The sequence below is a fragment of the Lissotriton vulgaris genome, chromosome 8 (genome assembly GCF_964263255.1).
Source record: "Lissotriton vulgaris chromosome 8, aLisVul1.2, whole genome shotgun sequence".
Lineage (NCBI taxonomy): Eukaryota > Metazoa > Chordata > Amphibia > Caudata > Salamandridae > Lissotriton > Lissotriton vulgaris.
Genome location: NC_141696.1, coordinates 442,119,327 through 442,139,998, shown reverse-complemented (window position 1 = coordinate 442,139,998; position 20,672 = coordinate 442,119,327). Strand labels below are relative to the sequence as shown.

The 20,672-nt window shown below is 46.9% G+C and overlaps 1 protein-coding gene across 1 annotated transcript in view; it reads left to right on the top strand.

Annotated features, from left to right (window-relative positions):
- Positions 1 to 20,672, top strand: part of LOC147697156 (uncharacterized) — a 1,724,744-nt gene that overhangs the window by 1,473,696 nt on the left and 230,376 nt on the right. The window contains exon 8 of the mRNA XM_086936112.1: positions 9,634 to 9,657. Coding sequence (XP_086792238.1) covers positions 9,634 to 9,657 — 24 coding nt within the window. The remainder of the gene's footprint in view (positions 1 to 9,633; positions 9,658 to 20,672) is intronic.

Below are 20,672 nucleotides of genomic sequence, written 5' to 3'. Positions count from 1 at the left end.
ACTGTACTAGGGGGTGCAGGTGCCTTAGGGGCAGTAGTGGTAGGAGCTGTGCCTTTCTTGGTGCACTCACTATACCAGTGAGTTTTACTTTTACAGTATTGGCACCATGGTTTTCTTTGACCTTCATTCTTCTTCTTTTGAGTATTAGTGTTCCCACCCTCCTTACATTGTTGGGGCCCTGTTGAAGACTTCTGGTCATTTTGCTTATTCTCTTGATTACCCTTTTGGTCTGCTTTCTTCTGGCCACCACCCTGGTTCTGGTTCTGTTGCTTGACCCTTGTCCTGACCCATCTGTCTGCCTTCTTTCCCAATTCTTGGGGAGAGGTCAGATCTGAGTCAATTAAGTGCTGATGCAACAACTGGTTCTGACAATTATTTAAGATTTGCTCTCTCATAATTAGATTATACAATCCTGTGTAATCAGTAACTTTACTTCCCAGTGACCAGCCTTCCAAAGCCTTAGTGGCACAATCAACAAAGTCAGTCCAATCCTGAGCCTGAGTTTTCTGGGTGTCTCTGAACATTAACCTGTACTGTTCAGTTGTTAGGCCAAACCCATCAATCAAGGCACTTTTCAGGACTTGGTAATCATTAGCATCCTCATCTCTAACAGTGAGGAGCTTGCCTGTTCCTTTACCTTCAAAGGAGAGCCACAATATAGCTGCCCACTGACTCTGGGGTACCGGCTGTACTTTGCAGGCTCTCTCCAAAGCAGTCATCCATTTGTGGATGTCATCCCCTACATTAAAGGGGGCACTATTTTACTCAGATTTCTGTTATCAAAACTCCTGTCTTTATCTCTAGGGATAATGTTGCTGCCACCAGTGGAATCGAATCCACTCAATTTCTGCTCTCTGTCAAAGGCAAGTTTCTTTTTGGCAAGGGCAAGTTCTTCCCTCTCAATCCTCAGATGCACTTCCCTCATCTTAGCTTCATGCTCTATTCTCTGAGGGGATGTCATCCCTCTCTGAGAAGATGCCTGAGAGACATGGGTGTGAATAGATCTGTTAGAGCCTCTGGAGTGAGACCTAATTCGTCTACTCCCAAGGTTAAGCCTGCTTGAGGATGGGTCTGGGGCTCCCCCAGTTTCATTCTCATGTCTGCTTAAGTTGGCCCTGGTAAGTCTGCTGACTCCCTCCTGACCATGATTTACCTCTCCATCAGATAAGTCTCCATCTTCCTCTACTTCTTCAGTTTCAGGGAGATTGGAGTCCTCCTCTACTGGGGGTATATTTCCCTCTGTAAGATCAGATGGGCCTGGATTATAAGCCCTTCTTGCATCATATGTCTCTAAGAGACCTATCAGAAAAGGAATGGTAGGGTTTGAACCCTGCTTTAGTTTCCTGGAGGTACACACTTGTCTCATCTCCTGGAAGCTAAGGGCTGCATATCTTGAAATGACCTGTGGAGAGTCAATTGCCACAAGGGGAGTTACTGTGTTGTCTCCTGTGGTAGACATGCTTTCTAGTGAGGTGTAAGTGGCGCACTTACCTACACTATGGGTTTTCCTACTGATCCCTTGCTAAGAGTTGTAGTCAGGGTGTGCTACTCCCTTTCTACTAAAACAGCGGGTTCAGTAGAACTCAGAGTATTTCTAAGCTTTATTATATGTACCTATGGTGCCTTATGTGATCTTTCAAATGATATCTCAAGATTATATTTTGTAAAACAACAGCAAGCTCAAATCCCAACCGCTTCACCCAATGTGAGAAGTTGGCCTAATAGATGATGCTCACTAGTTCTAGTAATCACCTTGTATCAGTCCAAACAACCCTTATGGTGATTGGTTGTAAGTCAACCTTATAGACCAGCTATCCTAATGGTAGCATGGACAAAGCTGCCTTAGGCTAAACTCTCTTGGCATGTGAAGCCAGCTGTTTTACCACATATAACCCCTTGAATACCAAATGAAAGGACACCATACAGGTAGTTATGAAAATAAACAAGATATTTATTAACTAACAAACACCTCTGAACTCTTTATGAGATCAGAGGGCTAAGGACATGACAAGACTCTTAATAGAAATACGTTTAAGTTGCACAGTTACAATGTTGCCCTAGGGGCACAACAAACCATATACTAAGTAAGTGGAATGTGAAAGTCGATAGAAGGAATGGAGCTGTCCAGAGGCTGTAGGATCGCTGGAACTACACTATCCTAACTCTAGGTAAGTAATAGGAGGCCCACGGAACGCGTGTGCAGAGTGTGAACTCACACGCAAGATGCATAACAACGTCTATGGACAGTACAGTTCAAATAAAAGGTGAGTACGGACAATCCTGACTAGTTAGGACTAAAACGACTGTGGAACTGGACACTAGGAGAGTCAGTCTACCCTTGAGCACCAAAATGCTTGTGTTACCTCACCCACAGGCTGCGGGTGCATAGGTGCGAAGTCGTGTCGGGTTCCAGCGTTGAAGTCTATGGAGCCTGGAAGAAAAGATGCTGCAGGCGCTAAGGAGGAAGATGTCCGGTGTGATCCAAAGGTGGATCAGTGAAGAGGAGAACCTGAAAGCAGAGGGGACAATGTTCAATCACATCATCAATCATATCACTGCAAATGAAATTATGCCTGTATCTATAGTTCATACCGCAGCTAGTTTCTGTGTTGATGGTTCCGGGAAAATTCCAGTGGGACTATGCAGCTGTAATTACACATATAAATTGAACACTACTAGTAGCCTACCTTTGCTCATACCCCCTAATGTATACTTTGTCTGTGGAGCACATGCTTATACTTGGTTCCCTAGAGGATGGTCTGGCCATGGTTACCTCTCTTTTCTTTTACCTACCATTTACATTACACCGTCTAACTATCATAAAGACGATAGACTGCAGCGAAGGAGTGTCCACTTATCTCGAGTAAGAAGAGTTATTGTTACGGCAGACATTGCTCAGATTGATACTACTTTATAGCAATTCACGGATGCTATGAAGGGTATTCTGCCTTTCTGAGGACCTATGCATAACAGTCCTAGCATTTGCCGCCTCACCTGGGTTGTGAAAGAGGTCATCAACACTACAGCAGGCATACTCACTAACATTACGGCTGAGCTCCAAGCTACCAGACTCGTTGCTCTTCAAAATCAGACGGTTTTAGACATCATCCTTGCAGATAGGGGTGGAGCTTGTTGTGTCATCTGTAGCAGTTGCTGCGTTTATATCCCAGACCACGCCCCTACTGTATATTCTGCTATCTAGAAGCTACATAGGCTTGCATCTGATATTCATCAAGATACTGGTTCATGGTCCTTGTCAGGTTGGTTCTGGGGTTTGATTTCATCCTGGGGGTGGAAGATACTCTTTTTTCTAGTAGCTATTGCAAGTGTCATCTTCACATGCTGCTTATGTGTCAACTACCTTCCAGCATGCTGTACCTATTGTGTGAGCAAGCTCCCCTCTACCCCTATATTGCCAGAATGAGATAATAAAGTCTCCTCTATGATGATGCAAGGCATATAGGATACGATGTTGTTCGATGAGGGTATATTTGAATACTAAAGATGTTTTTATATACATGTGCATTTAGCCTCCACTGCTAAAAGGAGGGTCTGTTAGGTTTGAAAACCCTATTCTCTTTATACACCTGTTCCTTGTTATAGTAGGTTAGCAGTGTGCAGCTCAATTAGACACCATTCATATTTATGTTATACAACATATTGAGTTATCCGTGAAATGTGTGAGCTTCAGTTAATGAGTGTGACTCCATTTTGTATTTCGTAATCCCTATTATCCTCGTATGTCCTGAGACAGGACTTCAGTCAAGGTTTTCCAGGTGGCCTGGCATGAGAGAGCAGGCAGCAGAGGCAGAAGCGGCTAGGCGGTTCAGCAGGAGGCCAGGAGCTCCATGATCTGCGATCCGCAGCCCGCAACCCGGATACCACACTCCGCCACGGTGCACGCGGAGGCGGCGGCAGAAGCGGTGCGGATCGCCATAGTGGCACCACGATCCCCACCCGCACGCCAAACAGAATACCAGCACACCAGCATACCGCCGTGAAAACAGACACAGTGGGCACGAGCCGCGAGAGGCAGCAGGTCTGCAGCCTGTAGGCTGTAACAGGCCAGCGGTCAGGGGAAGGACGCCAGCCAGGAGGGCAGTGAGGGGCGAGCGGGCGGCGATAGGTTGTGGTCGGCCATTACCGTTGCTGGTTGCGCTTTAGGCATCAAGCGCATAGAAAAGGCTGTGCCCGGCCCCCCGGCCCCCCCGGACGCCCCCTCCAATCGGGGCTACAGCTCTCTGAGGCTGCCAGCCTCCCTGTACTTCTTGTGCCTCCTTGTGCTTTTGTTCGAGGCAGGGACAGGAGCCACAATTGAGCCACAAGCTTAGGTGCAGCAGAGTGACATCTGTGGGCAGTGAGATCCAGCTGAGCGAACTCTCCTGCTGCCCATTCCCCCTAGTTTGGCACATCACATCCTAAACCTACAGAGGAAACTCTGAAACAATGTCAGGGCTCGCCCCTTTCAGGACACCAAGGGTCGTGCCCTCCTAGATACCTGGGGACACTTAAGAGGCTGAGGAGCTGAGGGGCCACGAAACTGGGAGCTGGGCCACGGAACTGGGAAAACTGGGCCCTGAGGACAGCTGAGGATAACAGAGGAGGCGCCGGTGGAAGAGGATAACGGAGAACGTTGAATGGAGGACGGTGCTCAGGACACAGTAGGCTTCACGGTGTAAGGTGAGGCCTCTTGACTAACTGACTTACTGGTTTTCCTTTTCTTGTGTACTAGCCTACAAGCCTACAGCCCCTCCGGTCTTGAGGACGGCTTACCTACTCACCCCCTTATCTCCTTCTGTCGCTGTTACCTGATCAGCCAGACTCCACCACACTCTGGGTACGCCTCCCCCTTTCTTTGTTCTTTCAGGAGGTGTGCCCAGAAAGACTCACTGAGAGCAGGAACTAGATATCAATCTTGAAAACGCGACATTAGGAAAATTTTGCGGCCACAGCAGACAGCCAAGGCAGTCACTTCAACCCCAACCAGCCCTTAGCATCACGCATGCAACAATGCGGTCCGCAAAGACAAGGCAACAGGAATCAGTAAACTCCTCCATAAGAGCGAGGAGAGCAAATAAGAAGTCAATAAACAAAGATAGCCCCAAAACGCAAGTGAGGGCAAAAGACGAAGCCCACAACCTAATCTCTCCGCTCCTTACCAGACATGAACTCCCGTCAAGCGGGTTGGCAAGCAGTTCAAGCAGTTCAAACAGTGGCCTTAACATGCCTAAGTCAACATACGAACCGAAAATGTATACAAAATTTTCATTCCTAAAAGATGCTGGGCAGGTACTGTGCTTAAACAGCAATAAAGTAACTAACCTCCCCAAGCTGGTCCAACCTCTCAATGCACACCAAATGTAACATCAATTGGCACACCAGCAGCAGCAATAGCAGCAATGGCAGCAGCAGGGGCCAGACTGCAGAAGCCTATCTGCCGCCGGTAAAAGCTATGGTAGTGGCGGGGCAAGCCCTAAAGAGGGAAAAGACGCATCAGCCGTAATTAAGGAGGCAAGGATCCAGGGATTCAAGGAAGAAAATCGCCTGGGGTACGACGACCTGAATCAATTGGAGATAGTCCTGCCTACAAACAAAGTAATAGGCAATGAGCGCAGGCATAATACGTCCGGTCCGGCGGCGAGCCGCAGAGCAGCAACTGCAGAGGGAGGAATCGGAGGTGGGGAGAAAAAAAAGGGGGAAAGCACCAACAACAGCACCCCCTATAAGTACATCAAGGATGGATCATTGATCAAAATGTTACCACAGCAATTGGGAGGAGAGGTGGAGGCTTCTGGAACTCAGAATCATAGTCCAGCTTCTCATGGCTCCATACCGCGACCAGACACGCCTCCGCAGGCCAAAAAAGAAGATAACCCTAATGATAACCCTCTCAATTTGGGTACTCTTGGACAGGATTCACCAGAGAGACTTGGGACACGCAAGCACCTGGAGGCGTGCACAGTTAATTTGAGCACAGCTAACATGAGCAAAGCAGAACGCATAGACTCAAATATAACGTTACAAAACACAGAGGCTGAAAAATTACCAACATCACAAGATGAGCACATTCAACTAAGACGGGCAAAATCTAATACCCAACACGGTCTCAGCTTTGTCACAGCTCAACCTGACTGTAATACAAAACGTATCACTATCAAAGGAGAGAGAGAGGACTAGGTAGCTAGTCTGTATCCCCAGGGTTTTATATGTGAAAAGGACTAGCCTATTTGTGAATTTGCATAGACTCAAGACTGTAAGACAGGGTACAAACCCTTTTGTTTGTTCATGAAGTCCTCACCCACCAACCTGGTTGGTGGCATGCTTCATCATCGGGCCCATCCAGTGACACCGAGTGTGTCCCGGGTGTGCTTTGACGCCTGAATATAGTGGAGCAGGTATGTTTCTGAGTGTGCAGTGTAGTGACATGAAGGTGAAAGTTTAAAAGCTATACAGGGCTCCCAGTACCCGAGGGTAAATTATATTTTAATAACTGGGTCACTGTTAGCATTAAAAAAAGGCTGTTGGATGTTATAGGAGTATTAATTAGGGTCTCCTTCATCCAGGTGTGGTCTACATGTTTCAGCCAGGCCTTTATGATTAAAACTGGCTTTCCTCAGGACCAACATGTGTAGGTGCATATTAATTAGTTTTAAGTGATTGTGTAATTTTTGAAAATGTGTAGCACTCGCTAAGGTGCTTTACATGTGTGTGGGGGATTCTCTGCAGGTGGTGGATTCCACCTGCAGTTGTCTCTGCGGGCGAGGGTGCAGAGACAACAAGAGGTTCAACGCAGACACTGACCGAAAGTTTCGGTCCACTCCTTTGCCGGACTACTCCATGGGGCTAATTTGGCAACAAGCCAGCTAATGCTCTAAGAGGGAATCCCCCTCACACATGTAAAGCACCTTAGCGAGTGGTACATATGTTCAAAAATTACACAATCACTTAAAATTAGGTACTGGGATCCAGTTGGTGGGAGAGGGCTTCATGAACAAACAAAAGGGTTTGTACCCTGTCTTACAGTCTTGAGTCTATGCAAATTCACAAATAGGCTAGACTTTTTTGATTTCACATGTAATACAAAACGATCACTAATGTCTAAGGAAACCGAACCAAAGACATCGAATCCTACACCTGAAGAATGGGAGGAATTAGTCGTGTCCTATTCTAATGCCACCGGAGGCGATTCAGAAAGATGAAATAATAGCTCTCCAAAACCAAACAACGAAAAGGATAAATCACAGGACAAGCACGATATCTGGTCCACTCTACTGCACACAATGCAAATGTCTGTGAACACATTGCAGTATCAATCAGATAAGATGGACCTCCAGCTGTCAGTCCTCAACTCACTCTCCATTTTTGTTTCTGGCATAGATGACAAGCTAGCTGACCTCAACAATTTGATCAAGAGGGCACAGTCAGAGACAAAACTCGCCCAGGCTAGCTGCACCTGCATAACAATTGTGTCCAAGCTAGCAACATTACCATCAGCATTGGATAATCTCCTTGTCCACATAAGGAGAGCAGTGCCAGCCCAACCAATGCCAGGCGTGGTCCACTCCAGCATTAGTGGACAACAAACGACTAAGTTAAGTAAAGTCCAAAGACCTAAAGCACAGGCTAAGCAAACTGCAAGTGGGGCACAGACATCAGACAACAAACAGTCTTGCGACGATGGGGACTCACCCTTATCAGGGCCAAACATCAGTGCACTAACCGAAGGAGCAACAGCAGCCCTGACGAGCAATACCACTAAACCTAGCAATCTCCTCGAAAAACAGGTACCAATTGAAGGGGCACAATTATCCTCCGGACAGCGGAAAAAAACAAGGAGAAAGGGGCGAAATCAAAAATCCTTGCAGGCATCGCCATACAACAAGGATGGAACTTACAGGACCAGGGATGATCCAAGGTATGACCAACTAGTCTATTCATGTAGGGAGGAAGAAGATACGGCCCCGGGTCAGGGAGAGAAAAAGAGTCCGACCCAGGAAATTATTCTCAGTACTGCGAGGGGCTATTAGCAACAGCATAGAGTACAGGGGTAATGGAGAACACAACGCACCTAGGGCACACATGGACAGAAGTAGATCCATACTGGAGTGGAGCAGGGTTACCAGGACAATAAACACAAAAACTAGAAGACCGTGACATTCTAAGCATAATGTACCCCCACAAAAGACCTTATTGAAAATCTGTTCCTGGAACATCAATGGACTGGGAGACAAGACCTCGGACCCGGAACTGCTAACTTATCTGCAGAAATTTGATATAATTTCACTCCAGGAAACATGGAGCGTACTACCAACGGCACTGCACGGCTTTAACATGCTCTACCTACCGGCCATCAGAAACGCTAAATTCGGCCACCACACGGGAGGTCTAGTCACATACACCTCCATAAGCAGCATTTATGCAACAGAACTCTTACCATACAACTTAGCGCCACCAAACGAAATGCAAGTAAGCCGAATCACCCTACAGGGGAAGACAAGCAAGGAATACATAATACTGGTAAACCTCTATCTGCACCCACGCAATATAAATAAAGGGAGTCAACAACTAAAGGAGGAGTTGGTGAAAATAATAACAGATGAGGAAACAAATAATTGGATAATCACAGGATACTTCAACTTAAAACTTCTGAGGAGACCAACTGACGACATCAACTCAGAGGAGGATCCATTTGCTTGGGAGGAGACGCCCCAAGACATTAACACAGATGGAAGACTCACAAACACCTCGAAAAGTCTATTGTTGTTCTTAGAGCAACTGGGTGCACGTGCATTAAACAGCAGATTCCCGGGAGATCGCCCGCAAACAGCTACATTTAATAATACAGTAACGAGGTCAACAATTGACTACACTTTCTGCTCTCTCTGCATGTTCACAAAAGTGAAAAACTATTGCTTTGGGAGCGAACAATGTAGCGGCCACTTACCCCAGGAAATCATGGTAGATGAGCCATCATTATATAAATTGCCCCCAGCAAACATAATCTGCTCAGAATACACCAACAAAGAGAGAAGAGTAAAATGTAGCACCAACGATCCTGAAGGACTACTCCCTCGAGCAAAACAACTCTGGGAAGAAGGGAAAGCAGTTATCCCCGACATAATTGGAGGCTGGGAGGCATTTACAAACGCCCTACGTAAAAGCTACGGAGATACAAAGGGCCACTCTGGAAACAGGAGAATAAAGTGCCAGCAAAATCCACGGCCTGGCTCCAATCTACGGAATAGCGCCAAATTAAAAAAGCTAAAAACACGGATAAACCTCACATTGCGAAGGCTGAAGAAAGACCCCTCGGCATTACAAGAGCTGAGGCAGCTAAAAGCCACTCGCAAAAAATGTATTTGGCAAAACAAAAAGGAAACTGAAGAATCTCTTTGGGCCACACTCCTGTATGATATCAAGAACAACAATAGTGCACTATTTTGGAAGAAGATAAATGCCCTATCAAACCCGCAAGGTCAACGCATCAGCTCCAATGTCACAGAAGAAGCATGGATAACCCACCTTGAACCCCACTTTAACAAAGATCAGACCCCCTAAATCGGTGTAAATACCTGTGCGCCTAGTATGGAACTTCAACCGTTCCAGGCAAATCTCAATGCAGAACTTGGACAGAACTTCACAATCAAAAACACCCAAGTTCACAAAAGAATCTTGAAAGGTAGACGAGAAAGAGCTCCTGGCCCCAACGGGATTCCGCCCATATTATTCAAACAAGACCCTGCATTTTTGGCCACAGTTCTAAAACCGATCTTTGAAAGAATCATGCAGACGTCAACATTACCATCATCATGGAGAGGTTCAATAATCTCTCCCATTTACAAAAAAGGCAACAGGAACGATCCAAAGAGCTATCGGTTGGTAGCTCTTTTGGACAACAAAGCTAAATACTATGCCGGGGTACTTCTTCAAGAATTAACAACATGGGCCACAGAAATTAAAGCAATACCCTACAATCAAACTGGCTTCTGCAGAGACATGGGTACTGCCACTAACATCTCCGCCCTCTCGCTAAGGATAGACGCAGCACTTATAATCAAACAGCCTCTGTACATCTGCTTTTTGGACTACAGTTCAGCATTCGACCACATAAACAAAAATATTCTGTGGCAAAAATTAAAAATGTTAGGTATTCCATCATTGCTCCTAAAACAACTAATCCTTCTGCACAGTAACACCTGGGTACAAGTAAAGTTGGGGGCAGGTGACCATCTATCGAAAAAGATGAACACAACCTCAGAACTAACACAAGGGTGTGTATTAGCCCCAACACTATTCAATCTATTTATGTCCGAGCTTTCAGTTCAACTTAATGGAAGAACGCGCATGCCCCGAAGTTGGGAGGTCACCAGCTATCTAACCTCCTATACACAGACGATTTAGTACTCATCAGTCGGACACCCATAGGATTACAACACCTTGCTGGACATTACATCTCAATACTCAGATACCATCAAACTAAGCATCAACCAAGACAAAACAAAAGTCATGTGTATAAATTATCCGAAAATAAAAACAAAATACAAATGGCACTTGGCAAAATGAAAGCTCGAAGTCATACAAAACTACAAATATCTGGGGGTTATGATCGATAGCAAAGGCAATTACAAAGCACAATTTGAGGCAATAAAAAAGAGGAGATTAATGACAGCAGTAGCACTGAGAAACCTGAAGAACATAAACGCCGGCCCTAGCTTTCTCCCTCTGACCAAGGTGATACAGGCCAAACTTATATCATCAATCGCCTATGGAAGTGAAGTCATGAGAGGGAGGGACGCGGAAACATTAAATGGCACCATTGCGAGAGCGCTGAGAATTATATACGGGTTGCCTGGATACACATCTCCGGCGCAAATGAGGCTGGAATTCGGGATACAAAAACAGGAGCTAGCCAGAAAAGGAGCCTTTGTTAAAACCTGGTAAAAGATCAAAAAAGGGCAGCCAGAAACGTTACATTTCTACTTGTGGAGAGAAGTAGAAATGAAAGAAACTTGCCCAGCCAGATATTTCTTGGACACTGCACTGGACCATTTGGGGTTACGGCAACTCTGGGCAACGTCTGGGACCATGGCAAGCTTCAAGAAAATCGTAAATAACATTGTTAAAAAAGAGTCTATCTTACAAGACAAAGCGGCCTTGACTGAACGTTCGCATGGCTGGCTCACTTTACAATCCTACAGTAGAGCGACTCCTCAAGCTTACCTCCTTTCTAACTTCTCCAGAACCACCAAAGAGAAGTTTCTGAAATTTCGGTTAGGTCTATTACCGACAGTATACCATCTGCCCCCTTGGCTGCTCCCTCCGAAACGAGAGCAGTCTTTGCGGGGAAGGAGAGGAGGACTTATTCCACATTATAACTATTTTCCATGAGCTGATGCCGGACCGCCGGCTACTAATCAGACCCATTTTCAACAAACACCAAATACGGTTGTGCAGACAAGCGGTGCTTGCAAGCTTCTCTGGCCAAGACACTCAACTAAGCTGTTGTCTGGTAAAGTTTTTAACTGCATCTGACCTACGTTTAAAAAAAAAAAGTGAATACAACCGTAATAGTGTTTTAAGCACATAATGTCAAGCTTTTTTGCACACCTAAGCCCCAAAGGAAACCATCGAAAGGCTAACTATATGACATTCTTTGCACAAACCAACGGAAGTTGAGGCGGCACTATGTACTTTAAATCGGCACCTCTCGGCCTGTCATCATTATGCAGCCAAGACTCTGAAAAGAGGGGTAATTCTATCTCACAGACTGCTACTAATATCTGCTGACCGAAATGAAGAAACAAGATTATCGATCACCAAGGCCGGGGGTGTGGATTGTCTTCGCAATCTTAACGTGTGTTTTAACTATGGCCATTAGCCTTTTTTTAAACTGAGGTTTTGCATACCTATCCATGTGTGTAGCTCTTCTCCCACATTAGACGCTGAGACCCAGCATGGCAACCTTGAGACTGTGATAATGTGTACCCATCTAGCAGGAGGTAGCCCATCCTTCTGTGCCTCCTTTGTCCATGTTCGGCCTAAGCCGGTAACTTTTCACTGTGGGCATGGTTGGAGGTTCTTGGGAGAAATGCTTATGCATTGCAGACTGTTGGGGAGGTCAATCCCTCAGCAGACATCTGAGGGTGCAGGTCAGATTGGACTTCTCTGCAGAGTATTGCTAATAAACAATTGTTTGTATTCTCTACTGTCTGTCCGACTCTTCATTTGGTAGAAGGTGAGAAGGAGGTTATAGATAAGCCCTTAAGCACCACTTGCTTCACTCTCGCCTTCTATAGGGTAATTATTCTAGTATAATGTTATGTGTAATCATTGTAGCAAGATTTTGTGTGGTATCAGGGCACTCTATACTAGGGTATCAAGATCATAATGTATCTTTGCCTTTCACTATATTGTGTTATGTGCTAGGAAAAAAGAGAGAAAAGGGAGGAAATGAGAAAAAAGTTGGGGGAAGGGAAGAGAGGAAGAAAAAAAAGAAAAGGAAAAAGAAAGTAATATTTTGTCCTAATAATTGTAATTAATTTGGGTTTTTAATTTTTCTGGTTATGGATATATCACCTTGTCTATTAGTTGACGGGCGGTAGGAAATGATTAGAAGAGTGATGGCTGAATATGCACAAACTCTATTTTATTTCTCTTGTGTTTTTATTTAAGTATATTGGGGTAGGACAAAGGGGAGGGATCCATTTCCATCTATGGCCCAGGCGTGGTCCAACTGCCAAAGCGAGGAGTGGGGCGGGGGAGGAGAAGGGGAATGTCAGAAGGGGAGGGGGAAGAGTTAGGAGATTGGGAGGTGGGGTAGGAGGAGCAAGGGGAGTGTCAGGAAGGTATGGGTCACGTATTTCTAGACAACCAACAGGAGTGTGGTAAGGGCACGAAAGTAGAGAAGAAGATGAATAATATTAATGTGTTAAAGAAGGCGGTTTACGTAATCTGGAATACAATTAGAGAAGACTATGATGCTGGGTAAAATTTGCATTTGCACAATAAACGTTTGTGGTCTGAATGATAAGTATTAAAGAGGTCGAATGACAATGGGTCTTAAGGCAATGAGACTGGATATATATGCATACAAGATACGCATGTTCCGTGGGAGAATAGGAATATACTAGAGGAATTAGGATATACATTACTAACCTGCACAATGCAGGAGGCTACTAGTAGAGGGGTTGCTATAATGGCCATTGTGATAGATACATCTGCCGTGTGGATTCCTCACCTTGCGAATATCCCCTTGCGTCAGCAACATTTGGAAATTCTTTTCGTAGCCTCGCGCCGACGTGGACTTGGACGTCATTGAGACACGGCATCGCACGCGACTCTGCTGACGTCACCGACGCCTACAATAGGCCCACGCCGGCGTGATGACATCAGTTCCCTTTTTTCCGCGTCATCGACGCTAACGGTTATCAGGAATCTCTGTAGCAAACTGGTACTTTGTTGCCTTTTTGTTGCCATTTTCTGCTTCTCTGTATCATGTCTCTTCGACTATGTCATCTAAGAAGACCGGCTTCAAGCCCTGCAGGGAGTGCGGTAAAATGATGTCTATTACCGACCCGCACGATGACTGCATCTGGTGCTTAAGTTCCGACCATGATGTGGATGGTTGTTCTTCATGTCGGAAGATGAACCCGAAGGCCCTGAGGGAAAGAGAGGCCAAGTTCCTGGTAGCGAAGCTGAAGGCTGAGAAAGAGAAATCGTTGAGGTCTCGTTCTCAAGGGGCGAGGTCGAGGACGAAGTCGAGGTCTGGATCTCGTGAGGGGTCGTCTTCGAGGTCGGCTTCGGATCATGCTTCAAAGTCGAAGAAGAAGCATAAGAAGAGAAGACATGAGTCCCGACGTCATTCCGGTAAGGAGTCGGGCTCGAGGTCACCAAAGAAGGTACGTTCTAAGGTGGTTACTCTGGATGTCTCTGAGCCTGAAGGTGAGGCCTCGCCTTCGGAGTCGCATGGGCGGTCTCCGACTCCGAATCCGTCTCCGGCGCCGTCCCCGGCCCGGGAAGAGGAAGTGGCCCGAGAAGAGCCAAATGCGATCTCTCCTCAGGACCAGCCTGAGGGTTTTCAGCTGCCCTTTCCAACCCCCGGCCAGGACCCTTCGGCGTTTCTGAACGCTATGTATGGCGTCTTCTGAAGGGCGTGGTACCCCTCTGGTGCACCTTTGGGTCCCATGGGTCCTTTGACTTTCAGTTTGGGAGTTCCTCACTCCTATCCTCCAGCTCCGTTTATGCCTTATATGCCGGCTCCGACGCCGCCTTGGCAGTTTCCGGCTCCGCCGAAGTCGTCGACGCCGATTCCGGCGTCGCCTGCTCCAGATCGTCCTCGAGGGCATCCCACTGTGCCATCGGATTCGATACTGGCGTCGATCCTGAATCCGTCTGAGCAGCTGGTGGATCCGGTTGCGAGGCGTGTGAAAGAGAGGTCCAAAAGGGAGGCTCAACACCTTTTGGAAGAGCGAAGGTACTTGGATTCACATTCTGTAATGTAGGAAGGTGAATTGGAGGAGGGCTGTTTTAAGGAGTTGGCTGATGCAGGAAGCCTGGATTTCTCTCCAGAGTGGGAGTTGCCTTCAGGCTCTGGTGCACCTTCTAAGGATGTCCAACCTTACCATTTGGTTATGAGGAAGGCTGCTGAACTTCTTCAATTAACTTTGCCAACGGTGGAATTTAAATCCAATATCCTCACTGAGGTTGTGCATTCTCCAAATTCCGTGGTGGAACCTTTGCTTCCATTTAATGATGCCTTGACGGAGCCCGTTTTGGAGGTGTGGAAGAAACCATTGCCAGCTCCTGCGGTTTCTAAGAGTGTGGCGAGAAGGTACAGGGTTGAAGACCCTGCTTTTTTGACTTCTCATCCTTCACCTGAGAGCCTGGTCATTCAAGCAGCCTGTTCTAAGAAGAATGTAAGTGCCTTTCCTCAGGTTCCTTGTGAAAAGGAAGCAAAGAAACAAGATCAGGTTGCTAAAAAGACCTTTTCATCTGCTATCATGGCATTGAAGTCGACTAATGCCACTTGTCTGATGGGGAGATATGTGCATGCCCTTATGGATTCTTTGCGTGTCCTGGTTCCTAAGGTTCCTGATGCCAGCAGGAAGGATTTTGAGGAAGTGATCTCTGATACACAGGCAGCGGCTTGCCAGGTTATACAAAGTGGTCTGGACACTGCGGACTCTGTGGCACGTATCATGGGCACTGCTGTCGCCACTAGAAGGTCAGCTTGGCTGAAATCCTCGGACTTTTCGGCAGATGTTCAGGCGACCTTGCTGGATCTTCCTTTTGATGGTTCTGGTCTCTTTAGGAAGAAAGCTGATACGGCCCTGGAGAGATTTAAGGACAGCAGAGCGACTGCTAAGTCTTTAGGTCTCCAGATCAGGGGCTCTTCGACCAACAGGAGGTTCAGAGGGCTTTGGTCGCTCTTCCTTTCGGAATTACCGACAAGGTCAGCAGCAGCAGCAACAACAGCAGCAGCAGCAAAATTCCATGTACAGGTCATACAGGGGAAAGCAAAGAGTGCGTCCTCGTGGATGTCAGGCCTCTTCCTCCTCCACTTCTTCCAACCCCCCTGCCTCAGAAAAGCAGCCCTAGATCCGCTATTCAGGATCATGTGGGTCCGGTGGGGCGTCAGCTTACCCATTTTCTACAGGATTGGGAATCGGTTACATCAGATCTTTGGGTTCTCAATCTTGTAGAAAATGGGTATGCCCTTCCCTTTCGGGAATTCCCTCCGAATTACCCTCCTTGCCAAGGCTTTTGCACCGAGGAACATCTGTCACTTCTGCAGGAGGAGGTGCTGACTCTGTTACGAAAGGGTGCGATAGAGGTGGTCCCAGAGCAGGAAAGGGGTCAGGGATGCTACTCCCGGTATTTCCTGATTCCCAAGAAGGATGGCAGACTTCGTCCAATCCTGGATCTCAGGATCATGAATCTCTATCTGAAACAGGAGAAAGTCAAGATGCTCCCCCTTGCTCAGGTTCTTCAAGCGCTGCTAGAAGAAGACTGGATGGTGTCGTTCGACTTGCAGGATGCGTATTTCCACATCCCAATCCTGAAGTCGCACAGGAAGTATCTCCTTCTTACGGTGGGTTCTCAACACTACCAGTTTGCGGTCCTTCCGTTTGGACTTACTACTGCGCCTCGAGTCTTCACCAAGGTGATGGCGGTGGTGGCAGCACATCTCAGAAGGTCGGGGATCCCGGTATTCCCTTATTTGGACGACTGGCTGATCAAAGCAGAGTCGTCAGAGAAGGTGCTCCATCATCTGCAAGAGACAACCCAGTTGTTGTACAGGTTGGGTTTTTCAATAAATGTACCCAAGTCTAACCTGGTGCCCTCCCAGCGCAACCTGTTCATAGGTGCTGTACTGGACACAACTGTAGGTCGTGCATTCCCTCCTCCTCAAAGGATTCCTGACATACAGGAAATGATTCCTTTATTTTGCAATGGAGCGGTCGTTCCAGTCCTGAAGGTCCTTCGCCTGCTCCGTCTGATGGCTTCATGCATTCTGTTGGTCAACCATGCACGCTGGCACATGAGGGCACTCCAGTGGTGCCTCCGCAGGCAGTGGTATCAGCACAACGGGGATCTCAGGGAGTCGGTGAGGATCTCCAGAGAAGCTGCTGCGGATCTGTCTTGTTGGGGCGTGGAAGGCAACCTGTCTCAAGGGAAGCCTTTTCAGCTGCCTCCTCCGGTGGCCACAGATATATCGGATGCATCCACTCTAGGGTGGGGTGCTCATCTGGGGGATCTGGAGGTCAAGGGTCTTTGGTCTCCAGAGGAAAGGCTGCTTCACATCAACCTTCTAGAATTACGGGCGATACGTTTGGCGATCAACGCCTTCCTCCCTTCCCTTCGCGTCGGTCGATCCAGGTCCTGACGGACAACACAACCGCGATGTGGTACATCAACAAGCAGGGAGGAGTGGGGTTGCAGTGTCTCTGCAGAGAGGCTATGCGTCTCTGGTCCTGGGATCAGGTCCACCAGATTTGTCTGATGGCAAATCATCTGGCCGGAGTTCTGAATGTGCGAGCAGACAGTCTCAGTCGGCAGTTCTCTGCCGACCACGAGTGGAGGCTTCACCCGGAGGTGGTCCGTCACATCTTTCGGACGTGGGGGACTCCTCAGGTGGACCTGTTCGCCACTCGCGAGAATGCTCACTGCCCGACCTTCTGCAGTCTCCAGTATCCGTTGCAAGGAGCCTTGGGGGACGCGTTTCAATTGAGTTGGGAAAGACAGCTCCTTTACGCGTTTCCTCCCATACCTTTGATTCCTCGGGTTCTGAGGAAGATTCGCCAAGACCGGGCCCAAGTCATATTGGTCGCCCCGGACTGGCCAAGAAGGGTGTGGTATACAGATCTTCTCCACCTCTCCTCGTGCCCGCCGCTCCGTTTCCCACTCAGGGCAGACCTCCTCTCTCAGATGGAGGGGCAGGTTCTAGACCCCCACCTCCAGACATTGCACCTTCATGCCTGGAGATTGAACGGGGCAACCTGAATTCCTTTTCTCTCCCGCCTGACGTGGTGGATGTCATCTTGTCAGCCAGGCGTGACTCCACTAAGTCCATCTATTCATATAGATGGTCTAAATTTGTCACTTGGTGTGGTGGGAATTCAATTGACCCTTTGAGAGCCCATTTGTCTGATGTTCTCCAATTTGCCCTTTCTCTGGCGCAGCAAGGGCTTGCTGTTGCCACGGTTAAGGGCTATCTTTCTGCGCTGTCGGCTTTTCTCTGTTTGCCTGACCAGCCATCTCTTTTTAAGTCTCCTGTAGTTTTAAGGTTTTTGAAGGGCCTCACAAATAAGTTCCCTCCTACTCCTTTTATTGTGCCTCAGTGGGACTTAAATCTTGTCTTGACCTTTCTGATGGGTGCTCCCTTTGAGCCTCTTCACAAATGTCCTATGAGGCTTTTGACTCTTAAGGCAGTTTTCCTCGTTGCAATAACTTCTGCAAGGAGGGTTAGTGAGCTTCAAGCTCTTAGTTCAAAGCCCTCTTTCTTGACCATTCATGCTGATCGAATGGTTCTTAGGACCAGGGCTGCTTTTCTTCCTAAGGTGGTTACTCCTTTCCACCTTGGTCAATCCATTACCCTCCCTACCTTTTATCCTCCCCACATCCTTCCAAGGAGGAGGAGAGGTTACACCGTCTGGACCCTAAGAGGGCGGTGTCTTTTTACCTGGACAGAACTAAAGACTGTCGTTTGGATGACCAGCTCTTCGTTGGGTTTGCTGGCTGCAAAAGAGGAAGAGCGGTCCATAAAAGAACCTTGTCAAGATGGATCGTTCTGTGTATTAAGATCTGCTACTCTTTGGCCGGTAAGGAACCTCCAGAGGGTATAAGGGCTCATTCTACTAGAGCTAAGTCGTCAACCTCAGCATTGGCTAGAGGTGTTCCTGTAGAGGAAATTTGTAGGGCGGCAACTTGGTCTTCCCTCCACACGTTCGCGAAGCATTAATGCTTGGATTCCGAGGTGAGGAGGGACGGCCACTTTGCGCGCTCTGTCCTTCAGGATTTCCTGGTTTAGAAGAGTGGACACCCTCCTCCGGGAGTGGGGACTGCTGTGGGACTCTATTCACAAGGTGAGGAATCCACACGGCAGATGTATCTATCAGAAGAACAAGTTACTTACCTTCGGTAACGCTTTTTCTGGTAGATACTATATCTGCCTGTGGATTCCTCACTGACCCACCCGCCTCCCCGTTGTCCACTCTTCAATGCCAGAGTTACTGTAATGTAATTTATATATATTGTGATGTTAAGGAGATGTTTCCATTGCTTTCTTGCACTTGCTTCACACTGTGTGTTTCTCCTTGGCTATTGTGTACTGTGTATAGTATGTATATTTCTACTGTCATTGGTCCGTCCGTGTGCCTCGATGGCACGGAACAAAGGGCGGAACTGATGTCATCACGCCGGTGTGGGCCTATTGTAGGCGTCGGTGACGTCAGCGGAGTCGCGTGCGATGCCGTGTCTCTATGACGTCCAAGTCCACGTTGGCGCGAGGCTACGAAAATAATTTCCGAATGTTGCTGACACAAGGGGATATTCACAAGGTGAGGAATCCACAGGCAGATATAGTATCTACCAGAAAAAGCATTACCGAAGGTAAGTAACTTGTTCATCAGTTTGTTGGGTCATTAATCAAAACTAAATTGGATAAGGCGGGAAGGTGGGTTATTGCAGACATGTGTATCAGTACAGGAAGAGTAACATTATGCTCTCTATATGGCTCCAAACTGGATGATGCCAACCCCTCTTATTCTTATTGGAGAGTTAAATCTAAATTTAGAAGTGGGGAAGAAATTGGGGAGAGGTTACCCGTATTCGGGTAGAAAACCGTTAGTTTATAAAGGTGTGCTGCAACGAGTTAAGGATCATGGCTTGACTGACGTATAGGGAGAGATGAAATATCCCGATCCCGGCTATACCCTTTTCTCTCACCCTTACAATAAATTGGCCTTTCTGGACTACTTCTTTATTTCAGCCTCCCTAGTGGGACAGATTGGTATTCAATCTTTCCCTAGGGCGATGAAAGATCACAATCCTCTTGTATTAGAATGTGCAATGGCAGGCCTTCAAAGTCAACTCAGACCCTGGACATTTGACAGAAAGCTATTAAAGGATGAGCACTCTTTGGTACACATGCATGAGTGGTTGAAGGGGTTTCTGTTAATAAATCAGGGCACGGCTGCCCTGAGATTGTCTGCGATTCCCTAAAAGTGGGAATGAGCAGAGAGACATTGAGTTATAGTCTGTCGAAACAATAGCGAATAGGAGACAGAGATGGGAAATACATGATATACTCTCCAAATATGAGCTCAATTTGGCTATGCTAATTAGGCTGGGGATGGATAGTGGAGATATTGTGCAGAAATTAGTGATAATTAAGGCTAGGATTAATGAATAATACAGCAAGGAGGTGGCTGCTTGATATTAGAATTATAGGGTAGAGTGCTACGAATATGGGGATAGTATGGCCAGGTTGTTAGTACATCTCATTACACATAAGGAGACAGCAAGAGGGATCAAGGCTATTTGTGATAAACAAGGGAGGAGAATGGTAGTGCCTGTAGAGTTCTTAGAAGTTTTTTGCACTAATTATGCTGAGCTGTATTCAGAAGATAAAGATCCACAGCCAAACTGGTATTCTAATTTTCTTAGCACACTTAATGGGAACCCATTAGAGGAAAAGGATAAAACATTTCTGGAAATACATATATTAGTGGAAGATCTGGTGTCTCCATTTAAAGCTATGGCAAGGGGGAAAGCTGCTGGGCCAGACAAAATTCCTCTGGAATTTTATGCAGTATTTCTTCTCAAGCTTTTAGAGGCTATGTCCCTTATATTTTCAGCACCACAGCTAGAAGGGGTAATACCACCATTGTGGCAAAAAAACAATATTGTTATTTGTTTTTTAAAAAAGGGCAAGCCCCCTCTGACCAATATTCCCCGATAAATGCTGATGCAAAATCTATTAAAAAATTCTAGCAACAAGACTAAGCAAGGTCATTTCAAAGCTTGTGTCTACCTACCAGCATGGTTTGTTCCTGGGAGGGGCACTGATGATCATGTGCATTGCGTGATCACACTATTGGATATAGCAAAAAACTATAAAACACAGTTGGGGCTGGTGTTTCTGGATGCAGAGAAAGCCTTTGAAAGTGTCT